We start from the raw sequence: 15,797 nt of genomic DNA, 5'->3' as shown, positions 1-15,797 counted from the left end.
CAAGCTTGTGAGATTATGGTCTGAAATGACGATTTCTGGGATTTTCATCAGAAACAAATGATTTGCATCTTTTTGTCTGTCCATGTATCTCACTTTTTAGAGGGGACGTATCCTTTTCGCTAATCCAACTACAAAAATAATCCATTATTCATCAGTCAATTATATCATTTTTGTGAAAAAGGAGAAATATATTTTTTCGGATGTATCACTGCCTTGAGGTTTTCCGACAGATCTATGGAGGTGGCCCCACCGGCGTCCCGGCAACGTGTGCACCATCACGTTACACCAATCGATGCACCATCCAGGAAAACTGGCTCCCGTTGTGGTAAGTGAAAGAAGAAAGGACTAACATTAATGTCCTGATTAACATTTTGCTGCCATCACCGCCGAGTAACCTTAACACACGCGGATGGAAAGGACATGTGTGTGCGTTTGAACACGAGCGTGCGTGCGGGCGTGTTTTCATTATGTATTGTGCTTTGTGGACTACACTTCGCTGAAAAGCTCTCCCGTGGCTTCCAGGGTATCCCCTTCATTGTGATGCACGGCGTAAGACATAACTTGTCTTGGCACCCAGAGCACATGCATACCTGTATAGGTAATCTCGACTCGGATTTTCAAACAGGATGTTAGGTGAGTGTATGTATGGGTGAATTCAATTTTACGCCGCACTCAGCAATATTCCAGTTATATGGCGGCGGTCTGTGAAGAATCCAGTGATCGACAGCATGAACATCGATCTACACCGATGGCATGTGTCAAACAAGTCAGCGAGCCTGACCACTCGTCCCGTTAGTGTTGGCTCTTACGACAAGCATAGTGAGCATGGGTTGCTGAAGACCTTTTCTACCCCGGATATTCACGGGTTTATAAATTGTATTCTTTATCGCAGAAGTTCATGGTATCTAACGAACTGCAATGTGGCATCTGCAACACTGCTCTTCTGGGTATTCATCTTTTCGAATTTCCTGCAAATGAAAGAACTTCTGCTTTCTGTGTAAACTGACGTCTTCCAATAACATCTTCGTGGATTGACATACACCTGTCCTCGGAAGGATGAAATTACATTTTTAAGGCTACAGCAAAAAGTTCAAAACATTTATAACATTTTGTCTGACAAAACGCCCTTGCGGTGTGGCAATCCTCGTCTCCTAGCTGCCCTGTTTTCACGTCCACCATAAGAGACATTTACACTGCAACAATATAATAACGGACCTGCTAAAACAATAATTCTATTTAGACCAATCATCCTCACAAAGAACAGATCCCCGTTCCGGAGTTGCACCCACGTAGATCTTCTTGCTATTTCCTCATGCCGGCCATTGTGACACAATCCAGGAGGTGACCATGACGCCATTACGGAAATCTACAGTACATTATTCCCAACGTTCACGCTGTCTGAACAAATTCATCACACACGATCTATCACACGACAGCGGATAACGTCAACGAGAGTCGAAACCGGTCGACACGTGAAGGTTGTGGGACCGGTCGATGCCAAAGTGTTTCCTTGCCAGTATCACGTTTCAGGTGATGACCGCGACCGTGTTGACAGACTGAATCTCTTCACAGCCAGATTACGAACTGGGAGCCTGGCTACATGAATCTGTTCAAGTGTATTGAATTTCAAGACACACACAGATTTCGTATGATATGGTTTCGAACAATATGTTGTCCTTAGAGGAATTCTGTACTCGGTGCTATTGTGAAGAGATTCGAGAACATGAAACAGGGCACCAGAGCTCTGTTATGACGATTTTAATATATAAGCTACTGAAAATATAATTAAAAATAAATAAACAAATAATAATAATAAAATACAATAAAAAGAGAAACGCATAGGTAGTATTTTTCCATGTAACTTTTCGAATTTGAATCATTGGCGTCTATGTAATCAGTATATCTATGGTTAACGCTGTCGGCAAACATTTCCGTGTTTGAATCCATTGTCAGTGAGGACAACTCGCCAAAACGCACCAAAATCTGTTTTCCTCAGTAAATACATTGTGAAAGGCAAGCACATTCCATGCATCATTTCCCATACACGTCGGGAGGTTTCAATGCTCTTGCGACAGCTGACAATCTTAAATTTGGTGTTAAAGTCATGCCTAAACTTACTGATTACTGAGGCTCATTTGGAGGCTGGGGAATCTCAGTCAGACATTGCTAGGCACCAGAATGTGTCACAGAGTACCATAACAAGACTTTGGCATCGCTACCAGCAGCAAGAGTCAACATGTGATCGCCCCAGATCAGGTTGACCCCGTGTGACCACGCCCGCTCAGGACAGGTTTATTCGGTTTCATAACATCATCCTCCACAACTTCGGTAGTGCCAGGAACAATTTCTAAATCAGACTGTGAGGAATCGTTTACGTGAGGCTGGTATTCGTTCCAGAAGACCTTTGCGAGGACCTGTCCTTACACGTCAACATCGGCAACAACGCAGACAGTGGTGTCGCCAGCATCTCCCATGGCCATTGCAAAGGTGGAGAACGTTTATCTTCAGTGATGATTCTCGTTTCATACGTCCCGACGGAAGAGCATGTGTATATCGACATCGTAACGAACACTACGCTGCAAATTGTGTACAGGAAGAGGACAGATTTGGGGATGACAGTGTCATGGTTTGAGCTGGCATCTCATACTCATACAGTGGCAGGACAGATCGCATTCAGGTCCAGGGCAATTTGACAGCTCGACGTTACCGTGATGAAATCATCAGGCCTCATGTCCTTCCTTTCATGAACCACCAGAACGTCAGTTTTCAGCATGATAACGCTTGCCCCCCATACAGCAAGAATAACCATGTATTTCTTTGCCCAGGACAACGTTCGGGTTCTTGACTGGCCTTCACGATCGCCGGATCTTAACCCTATTGAACATTTGTGGGCACTTCATCCGGAATCTGGTCCACTCTCTGGGACGCCGATGCCAAGCAACCATTGATGCTAATGGTGACCACACAAGAGACTGCTCTGCGATCTTAACCTTGGAACACTTGTCACTTGTGACGTATAGTTTCTTGCAGCATTGGACCGTTAATGTTCATTCTGTTTTTTTCATGACTGACTTGTATTACTGAACCTTAAGTGTATAGAGTAGCATATTTTTGTGCAAAACCAAAATGGGTTGTTTAATGTTTACCAGTGTTTATTCAATTCCAAAAACTTAGTATATTCATTATTTTCTGACCCATAGATCCTTTGTGGATGTATACTGGACAGCGAAAGAAGCACAGTTTTTGAAAAAGTGAAATCTCATGTAAATATAAGCGTTCATGTTTATGTCTTCGATTTTAAACTTGACAAAGAGCCAGAGTTGCGTTTCTTTTGCTGTTCACTAAATTTTCACATTCAGAGGCGGTGTCGTAACCGGAACTAGTTTGCTGATCTCTGATGAGTTATGGATTCGTCGGTATATGGTAGTCGTTCAAGGATCTACAGGCGCCAGTCCGTGAACGTATCATTCCCCCTGCTTCCTAGCCCTCCCTGAAATGCCAAAGCAATAAACGAAAGATATACTCAGATTCTAAATCGCTGGTCTCCCTTGGACTCATTTTCATTTTAATAGGTTTGTTTGTTGCTATCAAAATTACATATCTTCAGAGATAAAGCGTTAGTTGTTTTGTGACGCATACAGCATTTGGCTCCGTCGGTTCAGTGGAAACGTGAAAGGCGATGGAGGAGGTATTGTGTGGGTGACATTACAACTCATGGGTGAAAACAACGTGTTATTGCCAGTATTCCAATTGCACATGCATACAGGACGAGACCGTTCAAGATGTTATTCCACGTTTTATGGTAAGACAGGGACTGCACTGGTGCTGCAGGATACTCTCAGCCCACATGTTGTGTGTGTTGGAACAGACATTTTGATTCAACTTAACACTGCTGTACTGTAATTATAAATACAAATGCTAATTGACAGAGCGGCCATGGTCCCTAAAACATGAAGTGCATAAGACACAGGCGGATTTTATTTATTTTTTAAAAAATTTTAACATCACATTTACATTTCATTTCAATCCATATCTGCCCTTGAAGGAATAATGTTTCCCGGTATGAATATATATCCTTGAAGATACAACCCGAGCACAACCAAAGTCTGTTGAAAATGTACACAAGGTCTAATATATTAAACATTCCTCTGTTCTAATTCTTGCATAGCATTCGTAATATGAAGTGGCAGACTTAACAAACGGGCATCAATAACCTTGAAAGGTCAGGGTTTTTTTCCAGACAGGTCGAGTTCAAGAGCTTGCATTTGTTATGTGTGCGCGCACGTATCTGTATGTCTACTGATTGTACCAGTTCCAACTAATTCGCGTTTTTTTAAGGCAAATACTGAGACACCAGGCCACATTCCTTGTTAATCTCCTGAATGCACTAAGCAAGGCAAGATGACAAGTACCATCGTTTAACGTCTTTGAGTGTAAAAAATTAAATGGGCACGGAGAATTTTTAGGGGAAAATACTATTGAAAATGGTTAGCCGAGTTTACATTTAGTTTATATGGTTCGTCGTGGTGAAAACACCACTTTGGACTATAGGCTGTTTTCAATTGTGTGATGTCGCACAGAAAGGTTAAGTTACATGATATTCCCAGGGAAGCTGGCGTCCACTCAAAGTTGTCTCCCAATGTCCCCAGCGTCTGGGTGATGATGAATCGCCCATCAACTGTCCACGCATATTGTTAAGTATTACGTCTGATGCTTGTATCGAGCGAGACGCCAACTGGAATATCTCAAAAACCATAGACCGAGCGGAAACGTCTAACACCGTACAAGTTATCGGGGATAAAAAAATCTAAAACATATCTTCTGAAAGTGAAGAGTCTCTTGTACAGTCAGACAAGAGCCCTTGCTGTGAAGCTGGATTCCTTGCAGATCTGATGGATGTGATGCAGACGACTTCCTTCTACAAATGGAAGGACTTCCGCTTACTGCACAAACTGACGTCTTCCAATAACGTAATTTTGTTTGTCTTGTGACAGAATGACATTCGAAGTCAATGGGGATATATTGCCATGTGAAAGATAGCCTCGTATCTTTGGTTCCAACGTAAGGGTTCGTGGGTGAAAAAGGGGATATCATAGTGTGGAATTGAAAGGGGTTGTCTTTACTCTGCTTTTGTCAACATTCCAGCAATATTATGGCGGGGTACACCACAGATGGACTTCACATTGAGAGTGAGTGAGTGAGTGAGTTTAGTTTTACGCCGCACTCAGCAACATTCCAGCTATATGGCGGCGGTCTGTAAATAATCGAGTTTGGACCAGACAATTCAGTGATCAACAACATGAGCATCGATCTGCGCAGTTAAGAACTGATGATATGTGTCAACCAAGTCAGCCAGCCTGACCACCGATCCCGACAGTCGCCTCTTACGACAAGCATAGTTGCCTTTTATGGCAAGCATGGGTTGCTGAAGGCCTTTTCTACCCCGGGACCTTCACGGGTCTCACATTGAAAGGGGTTCGTGTATTGAGAAGCCAATGGTCTCAAAACAATGTGTGATGCAGTTACCCGTGGATGGTTGGTTGAATTGGTTGTCGTGGTTGGTTAATGCCGCACATAGACTATTCCCAATATTTGACGAAGGTCTGTATATTAATCTATAACCGGCCATTGTTTCCAACCACTCAGTTCAAGTGATCAAAAAGGAAAACTTCATTACCTATAAGCGTTTTAAATACAGAGAAATGGTATATGAGATGTAGAAGTAAGATTTCCTAGGTGTAGTAGGGGCGGTGGAGTAGCCAAGTGGTTAAAGCGTTTGCTCGTCAGAAAAGACCTGGGTTCGATTCCCCAGTAAAATGTGTGTCTTGTGAAGTCCACTTCTGGTGTCCACCGTAGTGATATTGCTGGAATACTGCTATGAGAGGTGTTAATTTAAATCCACTCACTCCACAGATGGTAGCGAAACTGCCCAACGGTCTCAACATACCTGGCAACATTGTTGGGTTGTCTTCCAGTAGATCTCACTGAACTCATTCCAACAGAAACCGCCATCGCTATGTCACCCGTTGACACATCATTCCAACAAAGAGCAGACTAACGCTTACTCTCTGAATATATAATTTTGACAACAATAAGAACAAGAAGAAGATGAAGAAGAAGAACAACAAAAACAAACAAACATTTAAATTGAAAAGGAGCCCCAGTAAAATAGGAAATTCAGAACCTGAAGGAATCTACATGTGCTTCATTTAGGGCTTTGGCACTGCAGGGAGGTAAAGGCAGCAAGGAAAATGGTGTGGTTTAGGGACTGAGAGAAAGATTTACAAAGAGCCATACCACGAATCTCACCTGGCAGACAAGCATATTTTACTGGTGTTTCAATCAACACATGTGTTTGAACACGGATGACAATTCGTATTGTTATTTCAGCACAACAGCAGTGGGGGTCATGGTCAAAAGAGGCCCATGCGTGTCTGATTGGATGAGGAGATTCTTGTAGTGTACGTATGTATGAGTGAGGTAGTTATAGTGTGCATCATGAGGTAGTGGTCTGCAAATGGTGAGGCAGCTGTTTGTGCATGGTGAGGTTGTGATCAGTAAACCGTGCGGAAGCTGCGTGAGGGTGAGACAGAATTGTACATGGTGAGGTTGTGTGTGTAAAGTGGTAGTAGTATATAGGGTGAGGTAGTGAGCATTCAAAGTGCTTATGTGTATGGTGAGGTAGCTGTTAGTGTTGGTTGAGGTGTGTGCAAGGTGAGTTAAGTGAAGTGCTTGAGTGAAGCAGCTGTTGGAGTCATGTAAGAGCAGTGTGTGGTGGGGGGAAGGTATTTGTAGTCAGTGGGTAGAGGTAGTCATAATGTGGGGTGTCAGGAGGACAACCTGATGTGAGGTACAATGAAGTGTGAGTTGACCAGGTGAATTTTAGATATCTTCCACTCCTGCTGGCTTCCTCTCCTCGGCCACTACACCATGGCAGTTTCTATCATGGACTACTGTCACCATAACAACAATACATGGTTGTATATACATTGTTTATTCCCTCTTAGTGGATATTGTTGTTCATAAATAAACATGGTTAAATCAGATATATACATAATTATTACAGCACAACACACATAAGAAACACCTGGTCAGATAGCATATTAGCTGCTTATCACAGGCAGAAAGAGCAAAGAAATTATCCTGAAGTATTAAAACCTCAAACAAATCTGCCAATGTATTCTAATACAGACCACTGTAATGTAATTAGAGCTGAAGAAAAGTCTTTTCAACAAACTGTTTTAGACTATGGGTTTGGTCTGTAAGTTTATATTTTCAGCTGAGTCCAGACAAAATATATTTCTTGTTTCACAAGCAAAAAAGAAAAACATAAATCCTCAAGTTGTGATATAAGTAAAATACCCTTGACATCAGTGTGAAACCTAAACTCACTCAACTTATTTTTAGTTGATAAAAACAGACCAAAAGAGTTAACATGGAACCTCATGTGGTCTTTTGCTTCGACAGGTGATTTTATTTTTTTCCTCATGTACAGCAGATCTTTGAGAGGAGATGTCACTATGTCAGGTGTGTTCTAAACTAACACCAAATTATTTTAAGTAGTGTAATTACAGAATAAGGATAAAACTTGGAACTTGAAATCTCTCCTGTACGAGATTGTCATCTTGGCAGGGAATGAATCAATGTTCACCAGAGATGTCAGAGATGTTCCTCATCCCCCCCTTACTCGTCACCCTGCCTCCCTAGTAATTCCCCAATGGCAGCAGCAGCAGCTACATCAATGAAATAAGCCATGCATCATGCCACGCCCTTTTTGTATAGATACATCATGCTACTTGAATCACAACATTACTTACACTGCAGTTGTCACCATGACCCATACTTGCACTACTTTCCCTAATCAAGGAGTGAAATGAGGTTCTTGCTTTTCAGCCACTGTGGGAGGTATGGTAAAATAGCAGGGCAATGACAAGTACCATCTTTTAACTTCTTTTGGCAGGACCCGTGAAGGTCCCGGGGTAGAATAGGCCTTCAGCAACCCATGCTTGCCATAAAAGGCGACTATGCTTGTCGTAAGAGGCGACTAACGGGATCGGGTGGTCAGGCTCGCTGACTTGGTTGACACATGTCATCGGTTCCCAATTGCGCAGATCGATGCTCATGTTGTTGATCACTGGATTGTCTGGTCCAGACTCGACTATTTACAGACCGCCGCCATATGGCTGGAATATTGCTGAGTGTGGCGTAAAACTAAACTCACTCACTCACTCACTCTTTTGGCAGAATGTAGTTGATCATAACCAGTACCTCCCTACCCACTAGACCATGGACGGCAGTGTCAGACAGCCTGTGTCAACTAACACTCATCCTGATGTTACTATTCAGTAGGATTTAGCGCGAGTTGTCATAAAACTGGGTTTAGCAAAACTTTGTCAATAACACTTTTTGGATAAATCACATGAAATAGGCATGTCATGTACTTTATCGTAACTTAGCATTGGTGGGTTGTGACAACCCCAGCAAATACTGACACATAAGCTCATAATTCTAATACAAATCAACCAGCAAGCAACACCAAGGGAATGATAATCCATATTGGTCCATAAACAAGGATGGATGATGGTATATGAATAAACAAGTTCTTCATTAGTGATGATGCTTGATAATGGTGATAGAAGTAACACCAACATTTTGCTCTCATTGTAATAAGGTTGATCATCCATATATTGTTATCTTTCCTTACTGATCCAACTTCTAAATGTCTAAACTTCTAAACATCCACAAACCCTGCCCCTCCAAAACATCCACCAACACTGTTGTACCCCTCCATAGACCCCCCTCTCCTAACCAACAATCACAAACGCCTCCCCTCCAGAACATCTGCCAACACTGCTGTACCCCTCCATAGACCCCCCTCTCCTAACCAACAATCACAAACCCCTCCCTTCCACAGCATCTACCAACACTGCTGTACCCTTCATAGACCCCCCTCTCCTAACCAACAATCACAAACCCCTCCAGAACATCTACCAATACTGCTGCACCCCTCCACTGACCCCCTCCCATCCACCAAGACCTCTGCTACCCGACATGTAGTCTTCACACTGTGAACCCTTATATATAAATTAAATTGCCAGTAACACAACTGACAAACTGAATCTTGTTTAAACCAGACAGTGGACAACAGCCTGACTACATGGAGATTCAGGAATGTTTAACGTCCAGTTGATGTGTATGCTGGCCACTTGGCTGACCAAACCAAAGTGCCATTTAACATTCACCAGGTGTACCACTGAGCTGACAACATATGATATACATTGCTATATAAGTGGCAAATGTTGCAACAACATAATACAAAGAAACCTTGAAACATTCTGTACATATGTACAGCCATATATCAACTCTCATTGTCCTCTCTCTCATTCTCTCGTACTCAAACAAATCCTGAAATTATTAACAGAACTAAAACACTCATTCATGCTCTCATAGACAAACATGCATATATATTTACACCCCAAAAAGTCTTTGCACACTGCACATTTGAGTCCCACTGAATAAATACTCTGGCATAGCGCGAGTGGTTCCCCCTATCAGACTTTGTGCGAGATGATGAGCCAGCTGATGATAAAGTAGAAGAGGAAGAGCGGGTACACAGCCAGGACCGTTCTCTTGGGAGGATGACTGGATCCAAGGAATGCTGTGGAGGCTGTGGAGAGAGAGAGAGAGAGAGAGTGAGTGAGTGAGTGCTGTTAAACACTAAGTATTACTCCATTATTCCCAAATTCCCTTGGCAGGCAACTGGCAATATTCTTTTCATTATTTTACTGAAAACCTTATTTTGGAAAGTGTTACTTTAACACTGTGCATCAAATAATGTCAACATAAAGCCAGAAACCCTCAACATCCATACTGGTTCCTGTTGTCAGTGAAGTCCACTTTACAAGCCAGTGGTTGAAGAACATCCTGTGCCAACCTTATAGTTATACTAAGATGACAAATAGACAAGTTAGCCTGACAACCTGAATCATCCAACTGACTCCAGTGACTGGGGAATATGTATATATATGACTCACAGTGAGTCAGTGAGTTTAGTTTTACGCCACACTCAGCAATATTCCAGCTATACGGCAGTGGTCCTTGTGGTCAACAGCATGAGCACCATCCTGCACAATTAGGAACCTATGACATGTCCACCCAATCCTATTAGATGCTTCTTACGACAAGCATAGTCGCCTTTTATGACAAGCATGGGTTGCTGCAGACCTATTCTACCCCAGTTTCTATTTAACAGAGATCGATAATACATATCCTGGGTCTCCATGCTTACATGCTTATGCATTATGAGCTATTCCAGGGAGAGGTTGTGCATGCATGTTGTGCACCATGCCACTAAGTTTGAGCAGTATTTCAGAAATATGAGGGGGGTCAGGGCCATTTGGGAGGAAAACTGCATGGGGGCCTCCCTGGTTAAAGCCTTGAGTACTGATGATGCCTCCAAACCTAAATGCATCATAAAGTTAAGTCATCAACTGATGTCTTCTGTCTTTGCTACTTACCAAACGTTGACCAGCCAAAGCCCAAGAGGACGAAGATAAAGCGGGTGATGAAAAGTCCCGTTGATGCTGTTCCGAACACCAAGATAATTCGACACACAATGAGAGAGATGCACAGAGGCAGCACACAGTAGCCTAGAACACAGACACTCTGGAAGAAGGAACTGCAACAGAGAATGTCAGTACCTACTGGTTACCATGGTAACTGATAGTCGCAAGCATCAAGAGACTTAGCATTACATTAAATGGTGCAATTCGCTATTCAGTCAGGATTCACTAAGCAAGATTTAAAATTTTTGCCCAGCAGCATACAATGATATGTAATGTCATGAACTAAATATTGACTAGCAAATTTACAGAGAAAGGTATTGATAAGCTTGTCTTAAGTATTTCATTTGACATCAGAATTGTTTTACAAGTATTCCACTCTAGAAAAAATGTTGCCATTGCCACATGTCTGAATAAGGCCTGTGAACTCGAGTAAGTCCAGGCCAACAAGGTTAGCCAGCATAGCTTCACTTACATGTTGCCGCCAAGGAGTTTTGTGTTGAGGGTGACGACAAAAGCACCAGCCCAGTAGATAACGAACACCTCTGCAAACTGAGGACTACCATCATGCATGCTGTCCACCTTCTCATCTCCCTGTAGCATCCTGACCAGCAATAGCATGAGACATCACACACATGACAACAAATACTAAAACTGATGTTACTTTGGAACTCAGTAACCTGGCAACAAGTAATTTCGAATTGCATGGGAATTTTTATGTCGAATTTGTATGTAATGATCTACCATGTTCACGTTCACAAACAAGCATCTCCCTATTTCACAATTACTAAAATTCAAACACAGTTTCAGCAGCACCCTTTGAACTGGTGACAAGTATGGGTTTGCACTGCATGGATAAATGATTGGAACTTCAAAAGCAGACAGCAGTTTTATTTATTAATTTTGCCATCAAACCTATTAACTGTTAAGATAATCAAAGAAACCAAAGGATCCATAAACAAGGATGGATGATGGTATATGAATAAACAAGTTCTTTATTAGTGATGATGCTTGATAATGGTGATAGAAGTAACACCAACATTTTGCTCTCATTGTAATAAGGTTGATCATCCATATATTGTTATCTTTCCTTACTGATCCAACTTCTAAATGTCTAAACTTCTAAACATCCACAAACCCTGCCCCTCCAAAACATCCACCAACACTGTTGTACCCCTCCATAGACCCCCCTCTCCTAACCAACAATCACAAACGCCTCCCCTCCAGAACATCTGCCAACACTGCTGTACCCCTCCATAGACGCCCCCTCTCCTAACCAACAATCACAAACGCCTCCCCTCCAGAACATCTGCCAACACTGCTGTACCCCTCCATAGACGCCCCCTCTCCTAACCAACAATCACAAACCCCTCCCCTCCAGTACATCTACCAATACTGCTGTACCCCTCCATAGACCCCCCTCTCCTAACCAACAATCATAAACCCCTCCCCTCTAGAACATCTACCAACACTGTTGTACCCCTCCATAGACCCTCCCTCTCCTTATCAACAATCACAAACCCCTCCCTTCCAGAACATCTACCAACACTACTGTACCCCTCCATAGACCACCCTCTCCTAACCAACAACCACAAACCCCTCCCTTCCAGGGCTTCCAGCAGTTTTATTTATTAATTTTGCCATCTAACCAATTGTTAAGATGATCAAAGAAATCAATTTCTCAACACTTGTTCCTTTGAACACAACATACATAAGGGAAGTTGTCCTTCAACATAACAACACAATCAGATTAATTCTGGACTAAGTGAGCACTGTTTATGCTGTTTTCAGCATTCTACTTTAGAACATTCCAACAGACTCACATGGCCATGAAAACACACAGGATGAGCGGTCCCCACAGATCCCCTGAAACATGAGCAACACAGATAGATAACACAACTAACATCAACACAAGGTTAACAAGGAAATATATAGAACATATGGCAAGTCTTAATAACAGTAGGGCCTCAATGATTTGGTCTGATTCATCGAAAATTGAATCTGACACGATTTTTGATAACCAATATTAATATATTGATTCGATATTTGAATATCTATTGGGATTATTTCCACAAAGCCAGAAAGCAACATTGACTCTGACTCAAGCAGTTTGGAGCACTGAAATGCGGCAAAATGTGTTTGGCTGAAGCTGGGATAATTATCCATGGGAATTGTAGTTACTGTGTCACTGAGTGAGTGAGTTTTACTCAGCAATATTCCAGCTACATGGCAGCAGCAGACTGTAAATAATCGAGTCTGGAACAGACAATCCAGTGATCAACAGCAATGACATATGTCAGTCAAATCAGTGAGTCTGACCACCTGTCCCATTAGTCGCCTCTTACCATAAGCATAGTTGCCTTTTATGACAAGCATGGGCTGCTGAAGGCCTTTTCTACCCCGGACCTTCACAGTTCTGTTACTGTGTTAGTAGACATTGCCATTAAAAATGATCATATCCAGGGTCCAATATCGAAAATCGAATCGAGGTCTGGTGAATTGTTGCAGCCCTCTATAACAGCACTCATATATACTATGGCTTTATATGAGAATATATACAGCAAACATAGCGGGTATAGAAACAGCCAGCAAGAACATGATGAGGCAGTGTGGACTATTCTTCAACAGGTTACCAACAACGTTCACCACCATGACTAGACCATGTCTGTGTTCACTAGAACAATACCAGCGGATTCCTCCTTGACAGCTAAGGTAGCACAGCTGATGCACAAATATACAATACACCAAAGCTTTAGCGGTTTATTAAACCAGTGTCTGCCATGAATCCTAAAACTATTCACCAAAGAATATCTATGACAGTATCTATGTTCCATAACAACATTTTCATAAAAAAGTGAAACATTGATCTTTTGCTTGATTATTAGTCCATAACCAATATCATGAATGTTCACATCAAATTTTAAAGGTTTGACTGCTTGTCATTATATTTGTTAACGTGCCATTGTTTGCCATGTTTGTCCTGTACCATGATACAGGTATGTGAGTGAGTGAGTGAGTTTAGTTTTACGCCGCACTCAACAATATTCCAGCTATATGGTGGCGGTCTGTAAATAATCGAGTCTGGACCAGACAATCCAGACAATCAACAACATGAACATCGATCTGCACAGTTGGGAACCGATGACATGTGTCAATCAAGTCAGTGAGTCTGACCACCCGATCCCGTTAGTCGCCTCTTACGACAAGCATAGTCACCTTTTATGGCAAGCATGGGTTGCTGAAGGCCTATTCTACCCCGGGACCTTCAAGGGTCTGATACAGGTATGTATCCCCATGTTAGCCATAATGCCAACCCTACCATTGCCCAATATAGAATACGTTTTCTAGTCTTGGTCAAATGCAATCAATTTATCATTACTTACAATCGCCGAAACTAAGGCATGTTCTAATAACCATGGCAACTTACATTCTTTCAGCAGCACAAAACTTGTCCTTGGATACAGAACATGGAAGAACTTCTTCCCTACGGCAGATAGGTCCCTTTTCTGCAGCAAAACATTAGGCATTTTCAATGTTAGTTCTCTGTGTATTTTACCTACTAAACCATGTGTGGTGGTTAAAGTGTTACCTCATCACGTCAAAGAATCAAGTTTGATTGTCCACATGGGCAGAGTTTATTGAGACTATTTCTGGAGTTCCCTACTGTGATATTGCTGGAATTGGTCAAAGTGGCATCACTATACTCACTTTTATGATTTCAAAAGTGGTTGGCGGCAACAAGGGGCATTAGAGTTATCCAACCCTAGCTACTCCTAGCAAGGAGAAAGTCAAGTCGGGCTACCAAAACTTTCAGAACTATTTCAGTTATCATGGTTATGTGTTAAGGAGAAGAGAAAGACATCCTCTATGGTAACAACTGAGGTGACATACTCAAACACAGGGACAACGTTGATACACGAAGTATCATAATAAGACTGAATCTGGTATGTGACATCAGATCAAATCCCATCATTATCAGCCACTCATTCTTCATATGAACACTGTGAAGTCATGTTAACTTACAATGGTCTCTTTGACAGGTTCATCCAATGTAGATAACTCATCATCTGACTTGGCAATTCCCGGCACTGTTATGTCGCCTTCCAGAGGTATATCTACTTCCTGAAACAAATGTTATGGTCAATAACTTTGTTGCTAGATACATCTGACATAATGGGAAAGGTTGAACTATGTTTTGCTAATTATGATGAGACAATTCAATCTTGTGATTGACATTTAGAACACTGATGCACACAATCACAGTCTACTGTACATGTTAATAAAGCTATAAGTACACAATCAGGCATCGGTCACTTTGGAAATTATTTGTGACAGTGTCCAAGGAGCAAGGGCTCCTTTTAAAAGGTTTTAACATGTTTAAAGGTCACATTCAACCAAAAAATTAAATATAATTAAAACACAATAATCACTTATTCATGACATATAATATGCATTGCTGATTATGAAAACCAACAAAATATTTTTTACTTGTGTCTACTACACTCAAAACGAAGGACCTCTGATACCGAACCCACTCAGAGCCCTTGTGTGTGCACTCAAATGTAATGAAATATGTTCATTGGCTTGTTCATTTGCTGATGCACTTAGTCGGCTCTCTGTTTATGGTGTATAAGCCCGATAGGTGTTGCTTTCAAATTGTATGTGGTCAGTAATCAAAGTTTTAAGTGTTGAGTTAATTCACTAAAAGGCAAACGCCACCATGTTCACCATGGAAAAATGGAACTCCGATATACAAACATAAACAAATAAATATTGACGAATAAAATGGAACTACTAGGGGCAGATATTAGCGATAACATCTATAGTTTTTCAGTTTCACCGAAAATGACAGCGTCAGTATACTACAATATCGTCAGGACAAGGTATAGGTTTCATTTATCTTATAATGAAGTGAGAGTACACTGTAAAATTTCAGTCTAAAACCCTGCAAAAATATATAACCTGTCATGGTCAACAACCACAACAAATCATTCGATAAACCATGATGAACACGATCACTGATCTCTCAAAACGGACAACACACTTAATTGTTTCATTCTAACCCATATCTGTTTAAGATAATTAAAAACGATAGTGGGAGGTGATAATCAAGTGAAATATAATCATGAAATTATGTTATTAATTAGTCAAAAATCACATTTACTTGATCAGTGAGGAATTCCACGTCAGCCATGGTGAGGGAATTCCTTTTAGACATGCGCGCGTACCCCTTCC

The 15,797-nt window shown here is 41.6% G+C and overlaps 1 protein-coding gene across 1 annotated transcript; it reads right to left on the bottom strand.

Moving 5' to 3' along the window:
* Positions 1 to 6,978: 6,978 nt before the first annotated feature.
* LOC137274030 (protein YIPF6-like) lies at positions 6,979 to 15,774 on the bottom strand. Its single transcript, XM_067806987.1, has 7 exons — positions 15,727 to 15,774; positions 14,586 to 14,684; positions 13,990 to 14,068; positions 12,386 to 12,428; positions 11,038 to 11,166; positions 10,518 to 10,678; positions 6,979 to 9,667 (listed from the first exon to the last, which is right to left on the bottom strand). The coding sequence occupies exons 1-7, from the start codon at positions 15,754 to 15,756 to the stop codon at positions 9,552 to 9,554; spliced, it is 657 nt and encodes a 218-aa protein (XP_067663088.1). The 5' UTR covers positions 15,757 to 15,774; the 3' UTR covers positions 6,979 to 9,551.
* Between the last annotated feature and the right edge of the window lie 23 nt (positions 15,775 to 15,797).

This window comes from Haliotis asinina, chromosome 2 (genome assembly GCF_037392515.1).
Source record: "Haliotis asinina isolate JCU_RB_2024 chromosome 2, JCU_Hal_asi_v2, whole genome shotgun sequence".
Classification (NCBI taxonomy): Eukaryota; Metazoa; Mollusca; class Gastropoda; order Lepetellida; family Haliotidae; genus Haliotis; species Haliotis asinina.
The sequence above is the reverse complement of the archived record's forward strand: the minus strand, read 5'-3'. Positions and strand labels throughout refer to the sequence as shown.